We start from the raw sequence: 22,357 nt of genomic DNA on the forward strand, positions 1-22,357 counted from the left end.
GATGGTTCCCTCCTTTTTCGCCCCTCGGGAGAGAGCAGGGGCTAGGGCCGCAAAGGCTTCTGGGAAATGTAGTCCCGGGCGAGAGGGGCAGTCCCATTGCGACTCTTCTCAGGGTGGAGGAGCCGGTCCTCCGGTCCAGAGGGGGGCGCCCTAGCCGGCCGGCGGCCGGGCCTCGGTGTGCGGCGCGGGCCGGGCTCGCGGGGAGTCCGGGAGGAGAGGGCTGAGCCGCGGGCGTCCCCGAGGCCCTGGCGACACGGGTCCGGCTGTCAGTGCGCGTCCTCCTGGGGAGTCATCGCGGACGTGAGTGCCCGAGGTCCGCAGCGCCCGCCCGAGGAAGGCAGGTAGGCAGGTGCGGGGCGCCGCGTCCATCCTTCCCCTGCAGCCCCAGCGCCCCTGTGGTGTTTATTGTTTTATTTTAGTGCACGAGCCGATTGTTTCGTGTATATCCGAAATGCAGGCTCTTTGCCTCCCTCACTCCAGTGCCCCAGATGGCAAAATGCAGAAAAGCTCAAAGAATGAAATTTTGTCATAGTTCTTCCAGCCACATTTACTGTCTTTACACCGGTCATACAGACACATGCTCTTAGGTGGGTGCGCAATGACTTAGAATTGCAGTCACACTGCCCGTGCAGTTCTGTAGCCTACATTTCTTATTTAATAGTGCATGGTTAATATAGTTACATAATCACAAATTTATATTTTTAAATATTTAATTTATTTATTTGAGAGAGAAAGAAGAGAGAGAGGCAGATAGAGAAGGGTGCCCCAGGGCCTCCTCCAGCCACTGCAAACGAACTTCTGACACATGCACCACCATATGCATATGGCTTATGTAGGAATGGGAGAATCGAACCTGGTTCCTTTGGCCTCACAGGCAAGCGCCTTAACCTCTAAGCCATCTCTCCAGCCCCCAATATTAGGTTCTAACAGCGTACAATATTATTGGCATAGTGTAAGCCTGCTTCTACCTATACATCCTTGGTAACAATGGGTGTTATATTTAATAGTAATGTTTGTTAACTTCATAGCTATGAAATAAGATTTAACTTGCAGTTATTTGATTACTACTAAAATAAAGTTTTGAAAAACTCGTGAATTATATGGTTTTTTTCTAAATATGTCCTATTTTTTAATTTCATTTTCAGAGTTCCTCCTTTGTTAAGGATGTAGCCATATGTAGACTTTCATTTCCTGAACAGCACGTAACAGTCCCAATTTTAGGTGCCGGGGTACAGCAGAGGCAACCTCCCAGCTAGCGTGGCACTTCCCTTGTTGTGGGCCAGATAATAAATAAAGTAAAGTAAAGATGAAATAGATCATATGGTGAAAAATGCTAAGAGAAAAAAGTAAATGAGAATATGTTGAATTGAGATGGGAGGTAGAGTTTTAGATTTGGTAAATAAAAAGGCACATTGAACAGGAGTAATTAGGATGTGAAGAAAATGAGCTAGCTCTGCATGTAACTGAGGAAAGATTACTCCACACAGAGGAACCCAGTGGTAAAGATTTGAGGTGACAGGATGCATGTTACAATGGACAGATGACTTAAATAGAGCAAAAGGAGGAAGAGACTAGTGGGAAATGAGAGAAGAAAGCTAAGTGGAAGGGAGGAGAGCCTGTCTGGTTGGGACGTGTAGCCCATATTAATCATGTTGGCTTTTACTTTGAGTGAGATGGGAAACTGTTGAAGCGTTCTGAACATGGGGGTAATAAGGATAATTACTTAACAATACCTTTGACTGTTCCGATGCGAAAGGATGTCTGGAGAGAGAATTTACAAAAAGGTAAAGGGCTGGGAGGATGGCTTAGCAGCAAAAGGTGGTTGCTTGCAAAGCCTGTCAGCCCGAGTTCAATTCCCAACCCACCCACATTAGCTGGATATAAGTGGTGCAAACATCTGGTGTTCATTTGCAGTGGCAAGAGGCCCTGGCACACACATACAAATATGTGCGTGTGTGTATATTTTTTGAGGTAGGGTTTCACTCTAGCCTGGGCTGACCTGGAATTCACTATGTAGTCTCAGAGTGGCCTCAAACTCACAGCAATCCTCCTACCTCTGCCTCCCAAGTGCTGGGATTAAAGGTGTATGCCACCAAACCTGGGTACAAATAAATAATATTTTAAAAAAGAGCAGACAGGGAGCAAGGAAAGGAACAGGAAGAGCAGTTAGGAAACTATTACAATAATCTAGGTTAAAGATGTTGGGAATCTGGACCAAAATAGTAAAACTGATGAGTCATATAGTCAATATGATTTAAAGATAGAACTGCCAGTTGCTAGAAGAATTGATGTAAAACGTGAGTGTGATGAAATGGCATAGTATTGGTCTGGGTAATTTAACAATGCAGTTACTGAGAAGGGAAAATAACTCAGGCAAATTTTGTTGTGGGGACAGTGTGATTTCATGTGAAGAGTACAGTGCCCATTAGCTGTTCAAGTGGAGGTGTCAGATTGGCAATTGAATGTACAAGTGTGAAGTTTAAGAGTGAGATTCAAGGACTCTGTGCTGATTGAAATGACAATGGAGAAAGAACCTGATGCCGAGGAGAAAGGAGAAACGTACTGTAAGTGTGTCCTTAAGTAGGCAGAGCAAATAGGATCTAAAGGCAGAATTTACCTCAGCATAGGAGGAGAGAAGAGGGAAGAGCAGATGTGTTGGTGAGAGAATGTGGACTTTTTCTTCTGACTCCTTCAACTTTGTAGTGAGCAGGCAGCAGGAAACTCACCTAATGGGAGAGGTGGTAGGAATTTGAGGAGACAAGAAAAAAAGGAAGATTTTTTTTTTTTTTTTTTTTGAGGTAGGGTCTTGCTCTAGCCCAGGCTGACCTGCAATTCACTAGCCTCGAACTCACAGCAATCCTCCTACCTCTGCCTCCTGAGTGCTGGAATTAAAGGTTTGCGCTACCACACCTGGCCAAAGGGAGTCTTAAGTTAGCATGGATTGATTTTTTTTTTCTGATTATGGATTTGGGAACTGTAAACAAAGAAGCAAGGGAAGGAAGGTGGTGAAGGGCAAGGAAAAGTTGGGAGAGTCATAGACTAGAAGTCTCTGCTGAGGTTGAAAAGCTATGGGAAGAAAAGTCAGAGAGAAGGATTGCTTTTATAAATAAGACAACTAGAACAGGTGTGATGGTACATGCCTGTATGCTCAGCACTCAGGAGATGGAGGCAGGGGACTACAAGTTCAAGACCAGCTTAGGCTGCATAGCAAGACCATGTCTCAAGAAGAAGAAGAAGAAGAGAGAGGGATATGGGGAGGAGGAGGAGGAAGAAGAGGAGGGAGAACCAATGTGCTTAGTTGAAGCATCATCCTTGTTTATTTACTAAATGGGATATTTTTCTAAAGAAAAAATTTCTTTAAACTCGTTAGTTACCTTTAGGTACTTAAGTACAGTTTGTACAGGAAAGATGGAATAAGTAGATTCCCTTTATAAGGTTTGGGGACATTGAACTGAATCCCTAGCATTAGTTAGTTAGCTCTTGTGATTATTTCTCCATATAGTTACTAATTTTAACATATGTGTATTTCAAACTTTTGCTGTTACTTTCCTTTTGAGCCTCAAATTCCTCATCTCTGGGTACCCCTTCGAGATGGCTTCCAAGTTCTTTAACATAAAATGCATACTCTGACATTTTTCCCATTTAGAGTATCTGATTTCATTTAAAACTATTTTTTTTTTTTATTTTAGAGAGAGAGAAAGAGAGGAGAGATAGAGAATTGGCAAGCCAGGGCCTCAGCCGCTGAAATTGAATCCTAGATGCCTGTACTACCTATTGGGCATGTGTGACCTTGCCCTTGCCTTGGCTTTGTACATCTGCCTAAGATGGGATCTGAAGAGTGTTGAACATGAGTTCTTAGGTTTCGCAGGCAAGCGCTTTAACTACTAAGCCATCTCTCCAGCCCAATTTTACTTATCTTTGTGTGTGTAAGTGCACATACATGTGAAGACCAGACATAGATGTGAGGAATCTTGCTCAGTTGCTCATTAAGGCAGGGTTTCTCACTGAGCCCAAAGTTCTCTGATTCAGCTGGACAGGTTAGCTACTGAGCACCTGGGAGTCTTCTGTCTCTGTCTCCCCAATACTGGCAGTATAGGAACATGTACTTTACATGGGTTCACATGCTTGCACAGTGACTACTTTTCCCACTTAACCATCTCCCCAGCCCACAGGTAAATTCTTAAAAATATATTTTATTTATTTATTTGTGAGAAGAGAGGGAGGGAGGGAGGGAGAGAGAGAGAGGGAGAGAGAGAGAGAGAAAGAGAAAGAGAAAGATTATGAACACACCAGGGCCTCTTGCTGCTGCAAATGAGAGAGAGAGAGAGAGAGAGAAAGAGAAAGAGAAAGAGAAAGAGAAAGAGAAAGAGAAAGAGAAAGAGAAAGAGAAAGATTATGAACACACCAGGGCCTCTTGCTGCTGCAAATGAACTCCAGATGATTGTGTCTCTTTGTGCATCTGGCTTTATGTGGGTACTGGGGAATCAAACCTCAGTCATTATGCTTTGCAGGCAAGCACCTTAGTTGCTGAGCCATCTCTCCAGCCCTTAAAACAAGTGTTTTTTTTTCTTTTTTCTTTCCTTCCTTCCTTTCTTTCTTTCTTTCTTTCTTTCTTTCTTTCTTTCTTTCTTTCTTTCTTTCTTTCTTTCTTTTTTTTGTTTGTTTCTCAAGGTAGGATCTCACTCTAGCCTAGACTAACCTGCATTACTGGGGAAGGGCTTTTGAATATTATAGTGAGCTTCCTCTTGCCAGTGTTTGGCACACTCTCCTGTTGCTGTTGTGCACCTGATGTTGGCCAGGAAGTGATGTCCACCCTCTGCTTGTGCCGTCATTTTCCCTTGCCATCATGGAGCTTCCTCTCAAGCCTGTAAGTCAAAATAAACTCTTTTTTTTTTTTTTCCCCACAAGCTGCTCTTGGTGGGGTGATTTCTGCCAGCAATGCAAACCTGACTGCAACAGTAAAGTTGGTACCAAAAAATGGGATTATTACTGTTAGAAACCTGTGTGTGTGAGAGACAGAGAAAGAGAGAGAGAGAATACGCAGTTGCTGTGGCATATACATTGAGATCAGAGGAAAAGTCTCTGGTGTTGATTCTCACCTTCTGCCTTGTTTGACGCAGCGTCTCTTGTTTTTCAACTCTGTGTATGCAAGGCTAGCTGGCCCATGAGCTCCTGGAGAATTCTCTGTTTCTGCTTCCTAGCTTGCCACAGGAGTGCTAAGGTTACAGACTTGCTGCTGTGTTCAGGTTTCTGTTGGTCCTGGGGATCCGAACTTATGTTGACCCTTCTCCCCAGCACACATTTTGATTTTCTGTTAATATGTGTCTGTGTGTTTTAAAAAATTATAGCCTCCCTTTCCTGTAGTTTTCATTTCTTTGCTTACATAGGTATATCAAATCTCCTTTTTTTTTTTTTTTTTTTTTTTTGAGGATGGGTCTCACTCTAACCCAAGCTGACTGAGAATTCATGAGATAGTCTCAGGTTGGCCTCAAACTCACAGTGATCCTCCTACCTCAGCCTCCCAACTGCTGGGATTCAAGGCATGGGCAAGTCTCCATTCTTGCATTAGAGACCTCAACATGTTAATCATAGTTTTTTTGTTTTTGTTTTTGTTTGTTTGTTTTTCAAAGTAGGGTCTCACTCTAGCTTAGGCTGACCTGGAATTCACTATATAGTCTCAGGCTGGCCTTGAACTCATGATCCTCCTATCTCTGCCTCCTGAGTGCTGGGATTAAAGGCATGTGCCACCAGGCCCAGCTTTAATCATAGTTATTTTAAAGTGACTCCTCAAACCTGACAGTACCCTTTCATATATAAGTTTTTGTGCTAGGCCATGGATCTCATGAACAGTCCATGTCATACTTGGTTCATAGTCCTATGGAGACATACAGGTCAACAGATAATTTCGTGGAATGATTAATTCCATAATTTGGGCAAGCTTGCAGATCATGTGGTACAAGTGGAGCCACACACAGGGATCCATTGTAACTTAAAAACTTTATTTTAATCTTGCTTTTAATTTTAATTTTATTTATTTGAGAGAGGGAGACAGACAGAGAGGGAGGGAGGGAGGGAGAATGGGCATGCTAGGGCCTTAGCCACTGTAAACAAACTCCAGACGCATGTGTCACCTTGTGCATCTGGCTTATGTGAGCCCTGAGACTCAAACCTGGGTACTTTGGCTTCGCAGACAAAAACGCCTTAACCACTAAGCCATCTCTCCAGCCCTCCATTTGCAATTCTTATAGCCAATGGAAAGAAGAATGAATACACTTACATTAGACTAAGTAGACTAAGTCAAAACCTATCCCAAAACTGGGTGTGGTGGTTCATGGTTGTAATTCAGCACTCCAGAGGTTGAGTCTACATAGCAAGACCCTATCTCAAAGAACCGAAACTGTGGGCTGGAGAGATGGCTTAGCGGTTTAGCGCTTGCCTGTGAAGCCTAAGGACCCCGGTTCGAGGCTCGGTTCCCCAGGTCCCACGTTAGCCAGATGCACAAGGGGCTGCACGCGTCTAGAGTTCGTTTGCAGAGGCTGGAAGCCCTGGCGCGCCCATTCTCTCTCTCTCCCTCTATCTGTCTTTCTCTCTGTCTGTCACTCTCAAATAAATAAATAAAAAATTAAAAAAAAAAAAAAAAAAAAAAAAAGAACCGAAACTGGTGATGGTGGTGGTGGGGGGGCACATTTTATAATGATGGTTTTGAACTCCTGATCTTCCTGTCTTTACCTTCCAGTTTTTGGGGTGACAGGCATGTATGTACCACCATACCTGACTCTATGCCCCCCCAATTTTTTTGTAATTTTTTTATGAGAGAGAGAAATGGCATGCCAGACCACACACATGCGCCGCCTTGTGTGCATGTTCTCCCTTGTGTACTTGTGGCACCTAGTGCGTCTGGCTTGCATGGTATGTGGAGAGTTGAACATGGGTCTTCAGGCTTTACAGACAAGTGCTTAACTGCTAAGTCATCTCTCCAGTTCCCCAAAATTTATTTATTTATTTTTTTTCCGAGGTAGAGTTTCACTCTAGTCCAGGCTGACCTGGAATTCACTATGTAGTCTCATGGTGGCCTCAAACTCATGGTGATCCTCCTACTTCTGCCTCCTGAGTGCTGGGATTAAAGGCGTGCACCATCATGCCTGTTTTTTGTTTTTTGTTTTTGTATTTTATTCATTTATTTGAGAGAGAGAGAATGGGTGTGCCAAGGCCTCCAGCTGCTGCAAATAAACTCCAGACACATGCACCACCTTGTGCATCTGGTTCACATGGTCCTGGGGAATCAAACCTGTGTCCTTTGGCTTTGTAGGTGAGTGCCTTAACTGCTAAGCCATCTCTCCAGCCCCCTCCCCAATTTTTTTTTAATTGTTGTGGATTTTCAAATCAAAACAGCTGAGTTGTAGTTAGGTTTAGTATCATCTCTATTAGTAACGGGCTTCTCTTTCTGGGCTCAAGGTACTGACTGATATATATTTGTATGTATGTATGTATGTGTATATATATATATATACATATATACATATATATATATGTATGCATGCATGTATATGTTGTGTTCTATATGTGTGATGTCTGTATGCATGTATCCTATGAACATGCATGGAGAGGCCAGAGGAGAGTGTTGGGTATCCTACTTCATTGCTCTTCCACTTTATTTCCTTAAGACAGAGTCTCTCACTGAACCTGGAGCTGGCTTTAAAAAAATATTTATGTGTGTGTGTGAGAGAGAAAGCATACACGGGGAGAGAATGGGTATGCCAGGGCCTCTTGCCACTGCAAACGAATTCTAGATGTATGCACCACTATGTGCATCTGGATTTACATGGTTACTAGAAACTTGAACCCCAGTTAACAAACACCTTTAACCACTGTACCATCTCTCTAGCCCTTGTTTTTTGTTTTATTTTTAGTCTGATTAGCTGACCAGTGAGCCTCAGTGGTTCTCTAATCTCTGCTCCTTATAGGTCTGGTGTTATAGGCATCTACAAATGTTCCCCTTGGGGACAGAAATTAGGAACCAGCAAAGAAGAAACAAGGAGCTATTGCTAGTGTTGTTATTGCCATAGTAACCCAAGCAACAGTCTGTGACTTTCTTATACTTTGATAGGGTCTCATGTTATTTAACATCTTTCCATTTAGATTTCTGTTTTGAGTGGAAAAAGGTATTTAATTCTCTTCCCATCAGTTCTTCTAATAGATACACGTTACTAACAAGCACAATCTTTTCAGTTCTTGAAATATGTCACCTGTTTTGTTCGATTCCCATTGAAGTATTTCTTTGTAAATGTCTTAATGTACTAAAGCAGCTTTTGTGTCTTCTGAGTTTCACAGTCTTCTTGGGTCTGTGATTTCATGAGGCTGGATACATCCACTGATACAGAACTATGGAGCGAGTCTAGGGGCACCCCACACTGCAGTTCTGCTTCCTACTTTTCCTCTGGGTGCCCCCTGATCACTCTAGGCACATTGTGGTTATTAGCACCTCAGTGGTGTGAAATTTTTTTGGCCTTTCAGATGAATCCAAGAATCACTATAATTTGTAAGTTTAAATTTCTGAAACCACAAAGACAAACCTTCTCTAATGATTTCCATTCTCTTTGCCAGCTCTGCTGCTTAGGCCCTGACCCTTCCTAAAAAGAAGAGGAAATGACTGAGTCCCAGGTAAATGGTCAATACCTTCTTTGTTCCCTGCTTTATTATGCACTGAGGCTTCAGGACCCTGCAGTAATAACACACAGTAGATTAAAAAGATTTATATACATTAAATATTCTTTTTCTGAAGAAATAAACTTTGGAAATTAAAATTAGGGAAGAGAGCTTGCTCAGTGGTTAGGGTGCTTGCCTGCAAAGCCTTGTGACCCAAGTTTGATTCCCCAGTATCCACATAAAGCCAGATTTACAAAGTGGTGATTGTGTCCGGAATTCGTTTACAGGGGCTGGAGGCACTGGCACACCAATTCTCTCTCTGTTTGCATATAAATAAATAAAATATTTTTTAAAATTAAGGAAAAGTTAAAATGTGGTTATTTTTATGAATTGCATTAATTCAGAGGGTGTTTGGGTTTTTTGGGGCAGGGTCTCACTCTAGCCCAGGCAGACATGGAATTCACTATGTAGCCTCAGGGTGGCCTTGAACTCACAAACATCCTCCTACCTCTGCCTCCCGAGTGCTGGGATTAAAGACATGTGCTACTACACCCGGCTCTTTTTGTTTTCTTAGAGAGAGAGAGAATTAGTGTGCCAGGGCCTTAGCTACTGAAATTACACTCCAGATGCTTGTGCCACCTAGTGCACATGTACAACCTTGTGCTTGCATCACCTTGGTGTGTCTGGCTTACATGGGATCTTCAGAGAGATCAAACATGGGTTCTTGGGCTTTGCAGGCAAGCGCCTTAACTGCTAAGCCATCTCTCCAGCCCTTTTTGTTGTTGTTTTGAGGTTGGGTCTCACTCTATCCCAGGGTAACCTGGAATCCACTATGTAGTCTCAGGGTGGCCTTGAGCTTATGGCAGTCCTCCTACCTCTGCCTCCCAAGTGCTGGGATTAAAGGTGTGTGCCACCACGCCCAGTTTCTTCTTCTTGTTTTGTTTTGTTCTGTTTTTCCAATATTTTTATTTATTTATTTGCAAACAGAGAGAGAGGGAGGGAGAGAATAGGCACACTAGGACTTTCAGCCACTGCAAAGAAACTGCAGATGCATGGGCCACTTTGTGCATCAGGTTCTGTGTGGGTACTGGGGAATCAAACCCTGATTCTCAGGCTTTGTAGGCAAGTGCCTTAACCACTAAGCCATCTCTCCACCTCTTCATCACTTTTCATACAGATGTCACGATTTCCTATTTCTTTATGGCTAAATAAAATGCTGTTGTGTATATTACTACATTTTCTTTACCCTTTTGTCTGTGGATGGGCATCTAGGCTGGTTACTTCCTAATGTTGCGAGAGTGCAGCAAGGAACATGGATGTGGGGTGTTAACCTAAAGTCTTTTGAACAGGAGTGCAACAGTTGGGTCATGTGGTAATTCTATTTTAAGGTTTTTTGGGTGACCTCCACCCTTCTTCATAATGACTACACCAGCAATGTATAAAGGTTGTTCTTTCTCCACATCCTTACCAGTATTTGTTATCCTTTATTTTTCTTGATGGAGCTGTTCTGAAAATCAAAGCAGCTGTAATTTGCATTTTGCCATGTATTTCTTCTTTTGAATACTGTCTGTAGTTAATTAACCCATTTGTTCATTGGGTGATTTTTTTGGGGGGGTATTTAGTTTTTAGTTATTTATTTGAGAGAGAAAAAAACAGAGAGAGAGAGAGAGGGAGAGAATGGGTATTCCAGGGCCTCCAGCCACTGCAAATGAACTCCAGATGCATGTATCACACTTTGGCTTCACAGGCAAGTTCCTTATCTACTAAGCCATCTCTCCAGCTCTCATTTGTCCATTCTCCTATGCTATTGTAATCCTTTTCAGAAAGTCTTTACCTATATCTTGAAAAGTTATACCAATGTTTTCTCAAATCACAGTCTTGTAAAGAAAATTTTCTTAAAATTTCTTTCTGGAGGCTGGGTATGGTGGTGTACACCTTTAATCCCAGCACTCGGGAGGCAGAGGTAGGAGGCTCACTGTGAGTTCAAGGCCACCCTGAGACTACATAGTGAATTCCAGGTCAGCCTGGGCTAGAGAAAGACTCTACCTTGAAAACCCCAAAAAGAAAGAAAAAAAATGGGGGGGGCTGGTGAGATGGCTTAGCAATTAAGGTGCTTGTTGGCAAAGCCAGAGGACCCAGATTTGATTCCCCAGTACCCATGTAAAGCTAGATGTACCAGGTGGTGCATACATCTGGAGTTCATTTGCAGTGGCTAGAGGTCCTGGCATGCCCATTCTCTATGTGTCTCACAGACACTCTCGCTGTATCTTTCTCTCAAATAAGTAAAATTTTTTTCTTTGCTGGAAATATGCTTAAGTGGTTAAGGCACTTACCTTAGAAGCCTAATGACCCAGGTTCGATTTCCCAGGACCCACATAAGCCAGCTGCACAAGGTGGCACACATATGTCTGGAGTTTGTTTGCAGTGGCTAGAGGCTCTTGTGTACCCATTCTTTCTATCTGCCTCTTTCTCTCAAATAAATAAGTAAATACATATAATAAAAAATATATTTTTTTCTCTTTTGGGGAGGTAGGTTTCAAGGCAGGGTCACGTTCTAGCCGAGGCTGACCTGGAAATGCACTATGTAGTCTCAAGTTGGCCTCAGACTCACAGCAGTCCTCCTGTCTTTGCCTCCCCCGTGCTGATATTAAAGGAGTTTGCCACCATGCCCAGCTTAAAAACTTTTTCATCTCTGAAACTTATTCTGTAACTTTCTTCATCCTATTTTCTTAAAGTTACAGTTATAATTCTAGTTTTAGACATTAAAGAAATAAATCTTTAAGAATGAACAGAAGAGCAATGGAGCAGGTCACCCAGTGTTCTGCTCCAGCCACCACAGGTAAGAACATGGGGCATGCTTATAGCACACACACATATACACAAGTGAAAAAATAAAATAAAATAGTGAATCTTGGGCTGGTGAGATGGCTCAGTGGTTAAAGCATTTGCCTATAAAACCTAACCACCCAGATTCAGTTCCCCAGTACCCATGTAAAGCCAGTTGTACAAAGTAGTGCATGCATCTAAAGTTCGTATGTGGTGGCTAGAGGCCCTGTTACAGCCATGCTGTCTCTTGTCTCTATCTCTGTGCTTAAAAATAAACAAATAAATAAATAAATATTTTTTATTTTTACTTATTTGAGAGTGACAGACAGAGAGGGAGAGGGGGAGAGAGAGAGAATGGGCATGCCAGGGCTTCCAGCCACTGCAAATGAACTCCAGACTCCAGACGCACGCACCCCCTTGTGCATCTGGCTAATGTGATTCCTGGGAAATCGAGCCTTGAACTGGGGTTCTTAGGCTTCACAGGCAAGTGCTTAACCACTAAGCCATCTCTCCAGCCCAAAAATAAATATTTTTTTTAAAGAAAGTAGCCCTCCACTGGACACATCTTCCTTGTTGTCTGTTGGATTATGTCTGCCGCTCTCTTTTCTCAGTATCTGTTTGCTGTTTGAGTAATCCAGTTTCATCTTCATGCTCATAGACTCGTGCTGTGCTCGTCTCCCCCACACACCTCTTCTGACGTCGGACAGTGTGCTTGCTGTGTCAATGGTTGTGTCAGGTGGATGTCCGTCTGCACCTCACATCTCATCTGTCCTTTGCCAGATTTTGCCTCTGTCAAAATGCTGCTTTGATTTTCCACCTGTGTGTGGTAGTGAGTTCCCAACCCAGTTCACTTAAGTAAAGTTTTGTTTTTCCACTTCTTTTAAACTTATTTGTACCCAAGATCTTCTCTTGAACCCATAGGTAGTCAATGGAGGTGTGTGTTTGCTATGCCAGTGAGTGAGTATATGCTGATAGAATATTTCTAAAATGCTAGTTGGTTTATTTTGTCTGGAAATACAACAGGCAAAGTTTTTCATATCCTTTAATTACCCAAATAAAGTTCACTATGTTTTTAAAAATATATATTTATTGTTTGTTTATTTGAGAGAAAGAAAGAAGGAGGGAGAGAGAGAGAGAATGAGAATGAGAATGAGAATGAGGATGAGGATGAGGATGAGGATGAGAATGAGAATGAGAATGAGAATGAGAATGAGAATGAGAATGAGAATGAATGGGTATTCCATGGCCTCTAGGCAGTGCAAATGAATTCCAGATGCATGTGCTACCTTGTACTTTATTTACATGTGTACTGGGGAATCAAACCCTGGTCCTTAGGCTTTGCAGGCAAGTGCCTTAACTGCTGAGCCATCTCTCCAGCTCCCATGAAATTTTTGTCTACATGATCTAAGGTGAATGACTTCAGTTAAAATGTGTTTACAGGGCTGGAGAGATGGCTCAGCGGTTAAGTGCTTGCCTGTGAAGCCTAAGGACCCCGGTTCAAGGCTCGATTCCCCAGGACCCACGTTAGCCAGATGCAGAAGGGGGCATCTGGAATTCATCTGCAGTGGCTGGAAGCCCTGGCGTGTCCATTCTCTCTCTCTCTTTCTCTCTGCCTCTTTGTCTGTCTGTCGCTCTCAAATAAGTAAATAAAAATAAACCAAAAAAAAATTTTTTTTAAAATGTGTTTATAGGAAACAGTGACATTCAAAGATGTGGCTATTGATTTCACCCGGGAAGAATGGAGGCAATTGGATCCCACTCAGAGGAAGCTGTACAGGAACGTGATGCTAGAGAACTATAACAACTTAATCACTGTGGGTAAGGTTATTTGACTTTGGAATTCATTGTTGTTGCACTCTGGTTCTCATTGCTGGTAGAAATCACCCAACCAAGAGCAGCTTCTGGAAAAAAGAGTTTTATTTTGGCTTACAGGCTCGAGGGGAAGCTCCATGATGGCAGGGGAAAACGATGACATGAGCAGAGGGTGGACATCACCCCCTGGCCAACATAAGGTGGACCATAGCAACAGGAGAGTGTGCCAAACACTGGCATGGGGAAACTGGCTTTAATACCCATCAGCTGGCCCCCAACAATACACTCCCTCAAGGAGGCAATAATTCCCAAATATCCATCAGCTGGGAACCTTGCATTCAGAACAACTAGGTTTATGGGGGACACCTGAATCAAACCACCACAATTGTCATTCCCTCTGACAGGCTCTCCCCTTAGTGTCATTTCTCTGACTGGTTCTCCTCTCACCATCATTCCCTCTGACAGGCTCTTCCCTCATGGTCACTCCTCTGACAGGCTTTCCCTCACCATCACTCCTCTGACAGGCTTTCCCTCACCGTCACTCCTCTGACAGGCTCTTCCCTCACCGTCACTCCTCTGACAGGCTTTCCCTCACTGTCACTCCTCTGACAGGCTTTCCCTCACCGTCACTCCTCTGACAGGCTCTTCCCTCACCGTCACTCCTCTGACAGGCTCCCCCCTACAGTAATTCCTCTGACAGGCTCTTCCCTCACCATCACTCCTCTGACAGGCTCCCCCCTACAGTAATTCCTCTGACAGGCTTTCCCTCACCGTCACTCCTCTGACAGGCTCCCCCCTCACCGTAATTCCTCTGACAGGCTTTCCCTCACCGTCACTCCTCTGACAGGCTTTCCCTCACCATCACTCCTCGGAGAGACTTTCCCTCACCATCACTCCTCTGACAGGCTCCCCCCTCACCGTAATTCCTCTGACAGGCTCTTCCCTCACCATCACTCCTCTGACAGGCTTTCCCTCACCGTCACTCCTCTGACAGGCTTTCCCCCACCATCACTCCTCTGACAGGCTCCCCCCTTACATTAATTCCTCTGACAGTCTTTCCCTCACCGTCACTCCTCTGACAGGCTTCCTGCTCTCTGTAATTCCCTCTGACAGGCTCACCCCTCATCATCATTCCTCTAAAAGGTCCTCCCCTCACTTTAATTCCTCTAACTGGCTCTCTGCTCATTCTACTTCCTCTCACATGCTCTCCCATCACTGTCATTCCTTCTGACAGGCTCTGTCCTCACCCTAATTCCTCTGATAGGCTCTCCTCTAACCCTAACTCCTTTGATAGGTTCTCCCCTCACTGTCTTTCCTTCTGACAGGCTCTCCCCTACGTCTTTTCTTTGAGAGTCTCTCCCCTCACCGTAATTCCTCTGACAGGTTCTCCACTCAGCAAGCCTGATGTAATTTTCAAGTTGGAGCAAGAAGAGGAACCATGGCTGGTTGAGGAAGAAGCGTTAAGACGTCGTCCAGGTGAGAACCAGAAAAGTAAGGAGAGAGTATCCTATACTAATGGTCACTCATGAACTGTTCATCTGGCTGAGAAGTTGCCAAAAGCTATTTTCCTAGAGCATGCAGATGTTTGTGGTAACTTCTGGTGCTAATTCTTTGAAATGAAAGTGTCATTTTTTGATACTGTTCTTACCTTTCTCTGATGGACCTGAGTTCCAGGAGTTTACCATTCCTAATACCTACTTCAACTTCAGTAAGCATCCCATTGTCAGCATCTTCAGTATCTCTGTCCTTTCTTCCTACTTAGCATCCTTTCTTTATAGACAGACAGACATGGATTTGCATTTCAGATTATATAAGTATTAATATTCATTGTCTTTACCTATGGTTTCTCTTCTCTCCATCTTACATGCCTCTGTACCTGGTCTCACTCTACTGTGTTTTTAGCTTTCTTTTTGTACTGGGTGACTTTTACTTCAAGAAAAATTTTAGTTAGGCTGGGAGGTAGCTCAGCAGTGAAATGTACCAGGCATCAAAGCCTGCTGTCTCAGGTTCAATTCCCTAGTGCCCATGTAAAGACAGATGCACAAAGTGGCACATACATCTGGAGTTCCTTTGCTGCAGCGAGAGGCCTAGTATGCCCATGCTTTCCCTCTCTCTCTGCTTGCAAATAAATGATTAATTTTTTTTTTAAAGAAAGAAAGAAAAATGGTGGACTGGAGAGATTGCTTAGTGGTGAAGGCACTCACCTGGGAAGCCTAAGGACCCACATTTGACTCCCCAGAACCCACATAAGCCAGATGCACATGTGGCACATGCTTCTGGAGTTCATTTGCGATGGTTCAAGGCCCTGGCATGCTAATAGTCATTCCTCCACCACCCCATCCCTGCTGGGTTTTTTTTTTTGGGGGGGGGTTCAAGGTAGGGTCTTGATCTAGCTCAGCTAACCTTGAATTCACTATATAGTCTAGGCGGGTCTTGAACTCATGGCAGCCCTCCTACTTCTGCCTCCCAGGTGCTGGGATTAAAGGCATGTACCACCATTTCTGGCTCCTTCCCTCCACCCTCTCTAATAAGTGAATAAATAAAAATGCAATATTTTTTAAAAATTATATTTGTTCATTTTTTTTTAATTTATTTATTTGAGAGCGACAGACACAGAGAGAAAGACAGAGAGAGGGAGAGAGAGAGAATGGGCGCACCAGGGCTTCCAGCCACTGCAAACGAGCTCCAGACGCGTGCGCCCCCTTGTGCATCTGGCTAACGTGGGACCTGGGGAACCGAGCCTCGAACCGGGGTCTTTAGGCTTCACAGGCAAGCGCTTAACCACTAAGCCATCTCTCCAGCCCATATTTGTTCATTTTTATTTATTTTATTTGAGAGTGACAGACAGAGAAAAAGAGGCAGACAGAGAGAATGGGTGTGCCAGGGCCTCCAGCCACTGCAAACGAACTCTAGGCACATGCGCCCCCTTGTTCATCTGGCTAACGTGGGTCCTGGGGAATGGAGCCTCGAACCGGGGTCCTTAGGCTTCACAGGCAAGCGCTTAACCGCTAAGCCATCTCTCCAGCCCCAAAATGCAATATTTTAAAAAATAGTTCTAAAAAGGAAAGAAAGGTACTGCTGATTTTCTGTTTGATTCCATTTTCTGCTGTATTTGTTACATATTTTTGTGTGGATATATATATATATATATATATATATATATATATATATATATATGCACATGCATACACATATAGCTAACATAGAATTTATGAATTGAATCTATACTCATTTTTTTAACATTTATTTATTTATTTATTTATTTATTTATTTATTTATTTATTTTAGAGAAAGAGAGAGGGAGAGAGTAAGAGAATTGGCATGCCAGGGCCTTAGCTACTTAAATTGAACTCCAGATGCTTGTGCCACCTAGTGGGCTTGTGCAACCTTGCATTTACCTCACCTTTATGTGTCTGGCTTACATAGGATCTGGAGAGTCAAACATGTGTTCTTAGGCTTCACAGGTACGTGCCTTAACTGCTAAGCCATCTCTCCAGCCTCAATTTATAGTCACTTTTCCCCTTCAAAGAGATTGTAATCATTTATATTTCTACCAATAATTACTGCAAGTAGTAAAAAATCTTTGTCAGTATGACAGGTGAAAAATACTACTTGTGGTTTGTTTTTATCAAACCAAAATCATTAGATTTTAGTTCTTTTGAGGCAGGGACTTACTGTATGGGCAAGGCTAGGCTCAGATTCCTTATTTTTCTGCCTTAGCCTCCTGAGTACCAGGATTATAAGTATGCCCCACCATGTGCAACTTACTAACTATAGTTTAAATTTATATTTTCTTTATTATGAGTTAAGGCAAGCATCTTTTCATATGTTAATATAGATATGTTTTTCAAGTGAATAGTTTGTATCTTTTGCTTTTAGTCTGTTCTTAATTTGAATGGGTTTTTAAAATTCATTTATGAGAGAGAGAGAAAGAGTCAGAGAATGGGCACACAGGGCTCTAGCCACTGCAAATTAACTCCAGATGCATGTGCCACCATGTGCATCTTATGTGGGTACTGGAGAATCGAACGTGGGTTCTTAGGCTTCACAGGCAAGTGCCTTAACCACTAAGCCATCTCTCCAGCCCTTGAATGGATTATTAATTCACATAAGGTGATTGGCCCTTTATTAATTATATATATGTATTTTTTTCTTTGAGGTCGGGTCTCACTCTAGTCCATGCTGACCTTGAACTAACACTGTACTCTTAGGCTGACCTTGAACTCACAGCAATCTTCTTACCTCTGCCTCCAAAGTGCTAGGATTAAAAGCTTGCACCACTATGCCTGGCTTTGTAGTCTATTTTTGTCTCAAATTAATTATCTGTATTGTCCATCTTATAAAGGTTTTTTTTCCTAATAGAAAATAGTTGAGTTTTAACATCTTTCTCATATATATATGCATTACCCTATCTTTACTGACTTATTAACATGTTTCCTTATAATAACAGTCCTAATATTAAAACAAACTTACATTCTTTGAGAAATCCACTCAGATATATTTTCTGTTAATGCATTTCTGGGCCATTTTGATAGAAGTTTCATGCTTTCGTAAATGATTTCAGAGTTAACCATATTATGTCAAACATTTCACATACAGATATCAGGAATTCTCTTTTCCTTATTTTGAAGCATTTTTACAGCATAGAAAATGCACTTAAATATTTATTATATTCCAATGTGGAATTAGTTTTGTTTTTAAAGAGTTTTCATATTTTTCTGTGCCAGAGAGATGGCTCAGCAATTAATGCACTTGTCTGCAAAGCCTAAAGACCCAGGTTTGATTTCCCAGTACCCATGTAAAGCCAGATGTACAAAGTGGTACATCATTTGATGTTTGTTTGCAGCAGCTAGAGGCCCTGGTGTGCTCATTTTCATTGTCTTCCTTTTCTCTCGCAAATCACTCTCTGCTTACAAATACATACATATGAAGAGCTTTCATATTTTTATGTGTCATAGAAATTAGTTTGTATAAATGTAGCTTTAGTAATTTACATTTTCCAGAAAAGCATAAAAATATATTCCAGTAGAGTCCTGGAAAATGGTCTTATGATTTTTGTTTTATTTTTTTTTCAAGGTAGGATCTCACTCTAGCCCAGGCTGACCTAAAACTCATCTGTAGTCCCAGGCTGGCCTTGAACTCACAGCAATCCTCCTACCTCTGCCTTCTGAGTGCTGGGATTTATGATTTTTTTAGTTGTGCTTTTCTGTCATTACTTCTTATTTATTTGTATATTCTGTGTGACCTTCTTATTATCCAATAGCTTGTTTTCTTTCACATCCCACTTAAAAATAATCAAAGCTATTTGAATTCATAAATGCCTGCCTCTATTTGTATTTCTTTTCCTAGAATTTCCTTTTGAAAACTGAGGAGATGGGGGTATATATACTTGAAATTTGTTTAATAATTGGAGATGAGGCAGTAGTCACATAATAGCATTTTTCTAATTTTCTTAGTATTTCAATATTGGGAAATAATCACAATATTTATTTGTGGTCTATTTTAGAAGAAAATTGTAGAATTGTTGAGCATCAGAAAACCCAAGACAGCCATTTGAAACAAGTTGTCAAGAAAACAGTGACTGAAGAAGCTGAAGAGTGTCCTATGAAATTGGCAAATGCATGTCCTGAAAACTCAGATTTTACTCCTTCCAGACACAACCTCTGTGAATACAATTGGTTTGGAAAGTGTTTAGAGAATAATTTTGATTATCATAATAATGTGAAACACCTTATGAAAGAGGAACATTTTGAATATGATGAAGCTAAGAAATCGTGTGGCAGTGGTCCAGCCCATTTTGTTGTGACCCCCTTTAAGTGTAATCATTGTGGAAGAGGCTTTAGCCAAACATTGGACCTTATCAGACACTTGAGATTTCATACTGGAGAGAAACTCTATGAATGTAGCAAGTGTAAGAAAGTCTTTACCCACAAGGAAAAACTCACTAAACATCATAAAGTTCATCGTAGGGAGGAGTGCTATGAGTGTAATGAATGTGGGAAAACTTTCATTAAAATGTCAAATCTTATTAGACATCAAAGAATTCATACTGGAGAGAAACCCTATTCATGTAGGGATTGTGGGAAATCCTTCAGCCAGAAATCCAATCTCATTGACCATGAAAAAATTCATACTGGAGAGAAACCTTATGAATGTAGTGAATGTGGAAAAGCGTTCAGCCAGAAGCAAAGCCTCCTTGCACATCAGAAAGTTCACACTGGGGAGAAACCTTATGCATGTAATGAATGTGGTAAAGCCTTCCCTCGAATTGCTTCCCTTGCTCTTCATATGCGAAGTCACACAGGAGAAAAACCTTATAAATGTGATAAATGTGGAAAAGCCTTCTCTCAGTTTTCCATGCTTATTATACATGTGAGAATCCATACAGGGGAGAAACCGTATGAATGCAATGAATGTGGAAAAGCCTTCTCTCAAAGCTCAGCGCTTACTGTACACATGAGAAGTCACACAGGTGAGAAACCCTATGAATGTGAAGAATGTAGAAAAGCCTTCAGCCATAAGAAAAACTTCATTACACATCAGAAAATTCATACTAGAGAGAAACCTTATGGATGTAGCGAATGTGGGAAAGCTTTTATTCAGATGTCAAACCTCGTTAGACACCAGAGAATTCATACTGGAGAAAAACCCTACATATGTAAGGAATGTGGCAAAGCTTTTAGCCAGAAATCAAATCTCATTGCTCATGAAAAAATTCATTCTGGAGAGAAGCCCTATGAATGTAATGAGTGTGGTAAGGCTTTCAGCCAGAAGCAAAACTTTATTACACACCAGAAAGTTCATACTGGAGAGAAGCCATATGACTGTAATAAATGTGGTAAGGCCTTCTCTCAGATTGCATCCCTTACTCTTCACCTGAGAAGTCACACCGGGGAAAAGCCTTATGAATGTGATAAGTGTGGGAAAGCCTTCTCTCAATGCTCATTACTTAATTTACACATGAGAAGTCACACAGGCGAGAAGCCTTATGTGTGTAATGAGTGTGGAAAAGCTTTCTCTCAAAGAACTTCACTTATTGTGCATATGAGAGGTCATACTGGTGAGAAACCCTATGAGTGTAATAAATGTGGAAAAGCGTTCTCCCAGAGCTCATCCCTGACTATACACATACGAGGCCATACAGGTGAGAAACCCTTTGACTGTAGCAAATGTGGAAAAGCCTTCTCTCAGATCTCGTCTCTTACTCTTCATATGAGGAAGCATACAGGAGAAAAACCCTATAACTGTATTGAGTGTGGCAAAGCTTTCAGCCAAAAGTCACACCTTGTTAGACACCAGAGAATCCATACCCACTAAAAACCCTGTGGATATGGGGACACCTTGAGAAGGAATTAACACCTTACACCACACTATATGACCAGTTCTAGAGCAGAAAACTGAATATACACATTTGTTAAACATTAGAGATGAACTCACTGAGGTGACCAATTTATGAGAGAGGTGACCATCAGAAACCTTGAGTAGATAACATTGATAATATATTATTAGTATTCTTATTCAAATCTGAAAATCCGTTGCAGCATATCAACATGTGAGCTTCTTGTCAATGTATTAAGAAAAAGAAGATTGGAAAAAAAATAAGAACTATTAAAGCTAACCTTGTATAGGCAGTGTGAGACCCTGTATCAAAAAATAAAGACAACTAACCCTTGACAAAAGAGATAATTAGAAACTGTGTTGAAAGAAAATAATTATGTGGCATTTGTTTATACAAAGTTATAAAACATATTGAAAGACACAAAAGAACAACTGAAACTGTCTGAAATGATTTGAAATTATAAAAATATATTATCCTTTAGCTCTCTTAAGTTTAATATACTTCCACTCAGAATTTACATAATAGTTATATTGTAAAGAATTTCATGAACTGACTCAGTTTGTGTATGGAAAGGCAGCAGACAACTGATGCTAAAATAAACTTGACATAGCAAAACAACCAGGGACAATGTGTACCCCTGGATACCACATAACTGCTGTCATCTAAAACTTAAATATTTTGAAGAACAGACTATCAAAAGTAAAATTCTGAAACTATGGTGGAAATAAAGTTGAATACTTTAAAGTTAAACTTCTTTAAAAACATGTGAACACAACAGTTACTCTTCTGTGCACTGGCCTCAGAGTCACCCTGTCTGCAGAGATGGCTGCCACCATGCTCACTGCACCAGGGTGGTTTGCTTACATTGGACAGAACATTTATGTCAGTGCAGGGTTAGGTCAGTAAAATGCTCATTTCTGTGATAGGATACCATGGAGTATTTGGAATATACAAAATCCAGGGCTGGAGAGAAAATCCACATGTGTTTCATGAATAGATCACAATATTCTGAGAGAAGAATGCAAAAGACAAACCTGGCATCCTATTTATGTAATTTAATAAGATGATGCAACCAACAGTATTGTATATTGATCACAGGTCCATTTATGACATTGACTGCCTATTGGGGACGTGGCAAGGTTTTGTGGGAGTTGTTACATTAATCTGTATTATTTCTTTAATAAAAGAACTAAAGAAAATATGATAGTGATAAGTTTGATTGTCAAAATTAGTTATGAGGTTTTAAAATTTTTTAGTTGCTTAATTTTTCTTTTTAAACTTTTTTATTGACAACTTCCATAATTATACAATGAGCCATGATAATTCCCTTCCCACCTCCACTTTCCCTTTCACAAATCACTCTTCATCATATCCCTCTCTTTTATCTTGATGTCATCATCTTTTCCTCCTAGCAGTGTCTTGTGTAGGTAGTACTAGGCACTGCGGGGTCATGGATATCGAGACCAAATTGTTTGTATTTATTTCTTTATCTGAGAGCAACAGAAAGATGCAGAGAGAGGATGGGTGCATCAGGATCTCCAGCCACTGCAAATGAACTCCAGATGCATACACTACTTTGTGCATCTGGCTTACGTGGGTACTGAGGAATTGAGCCTCAAACTGGGATCCTTAGTCTTCACAGGCAAGCCCTTAACTGCTAAGCCATCTATCCAGCCCTCAAGAACAAATTGTGTCTGGAAGGTTGCATTGTAAGCAGTCTTAGGAATATATCAT

General features: G+C 41.6%; 1 protein-coding gene across 2 annotated transcripts; it reads left to right on the forward strand.

Annotated features, from left to right (window-relative positions):
- Window positions 1–217: 217 nt before the first annotated feature.
- Znf569 (zinc finger protein 569) lies at window positions 218–21,822 on the forward strand. Of its 2 annotated transcripts, none has more exons than XM_045153781.1 (5): window positions 218–341; window positions 8,605–8,661; window positions 13,164–13,290; window positions 14,668–14,760; window positions 18,791–21,822. In XM_045153781.1, exons 2-5 carry the CDS (start codon window positions 8,647–8,649, stop codon window positions 20,599–20,601), a joined length of 2,046 nt encoding a protein of 681 aa, XP_045009716.1. In that variant the 5' UTR covers window positions 218–341; window positions 8,605–8,646; the 3' UTR covers window positions 20,602–21,822. The 2 variants fall into 2 exon arrangements, with proteins under 2 accessions (XP_045009716.1, XP_045009717.1); XM_045153782.1 differs by having other exon boundaries at window positions 257–349.
- The last annotated feature ends 535 nt before the right edge of the window (window positions 21,823–22,357 follow it).

The sequence above is a fragment of the Jaculus jaculus genome, chromosome 7 (genome assembly GCF_020740685.1).
Source record: "Jaculus jaculus isolate mJacJac1 chromosome 7, mJacJac1.mat.Y.cur, whole genome shotgun sequence".
In the NCBI taxonomy this organism is placed as follows: Eukaryota; Metazoa; Chordata; class Mammalia; order Rodentia; family Dipodidae; genus Jaculus; species Jaculus jaculus.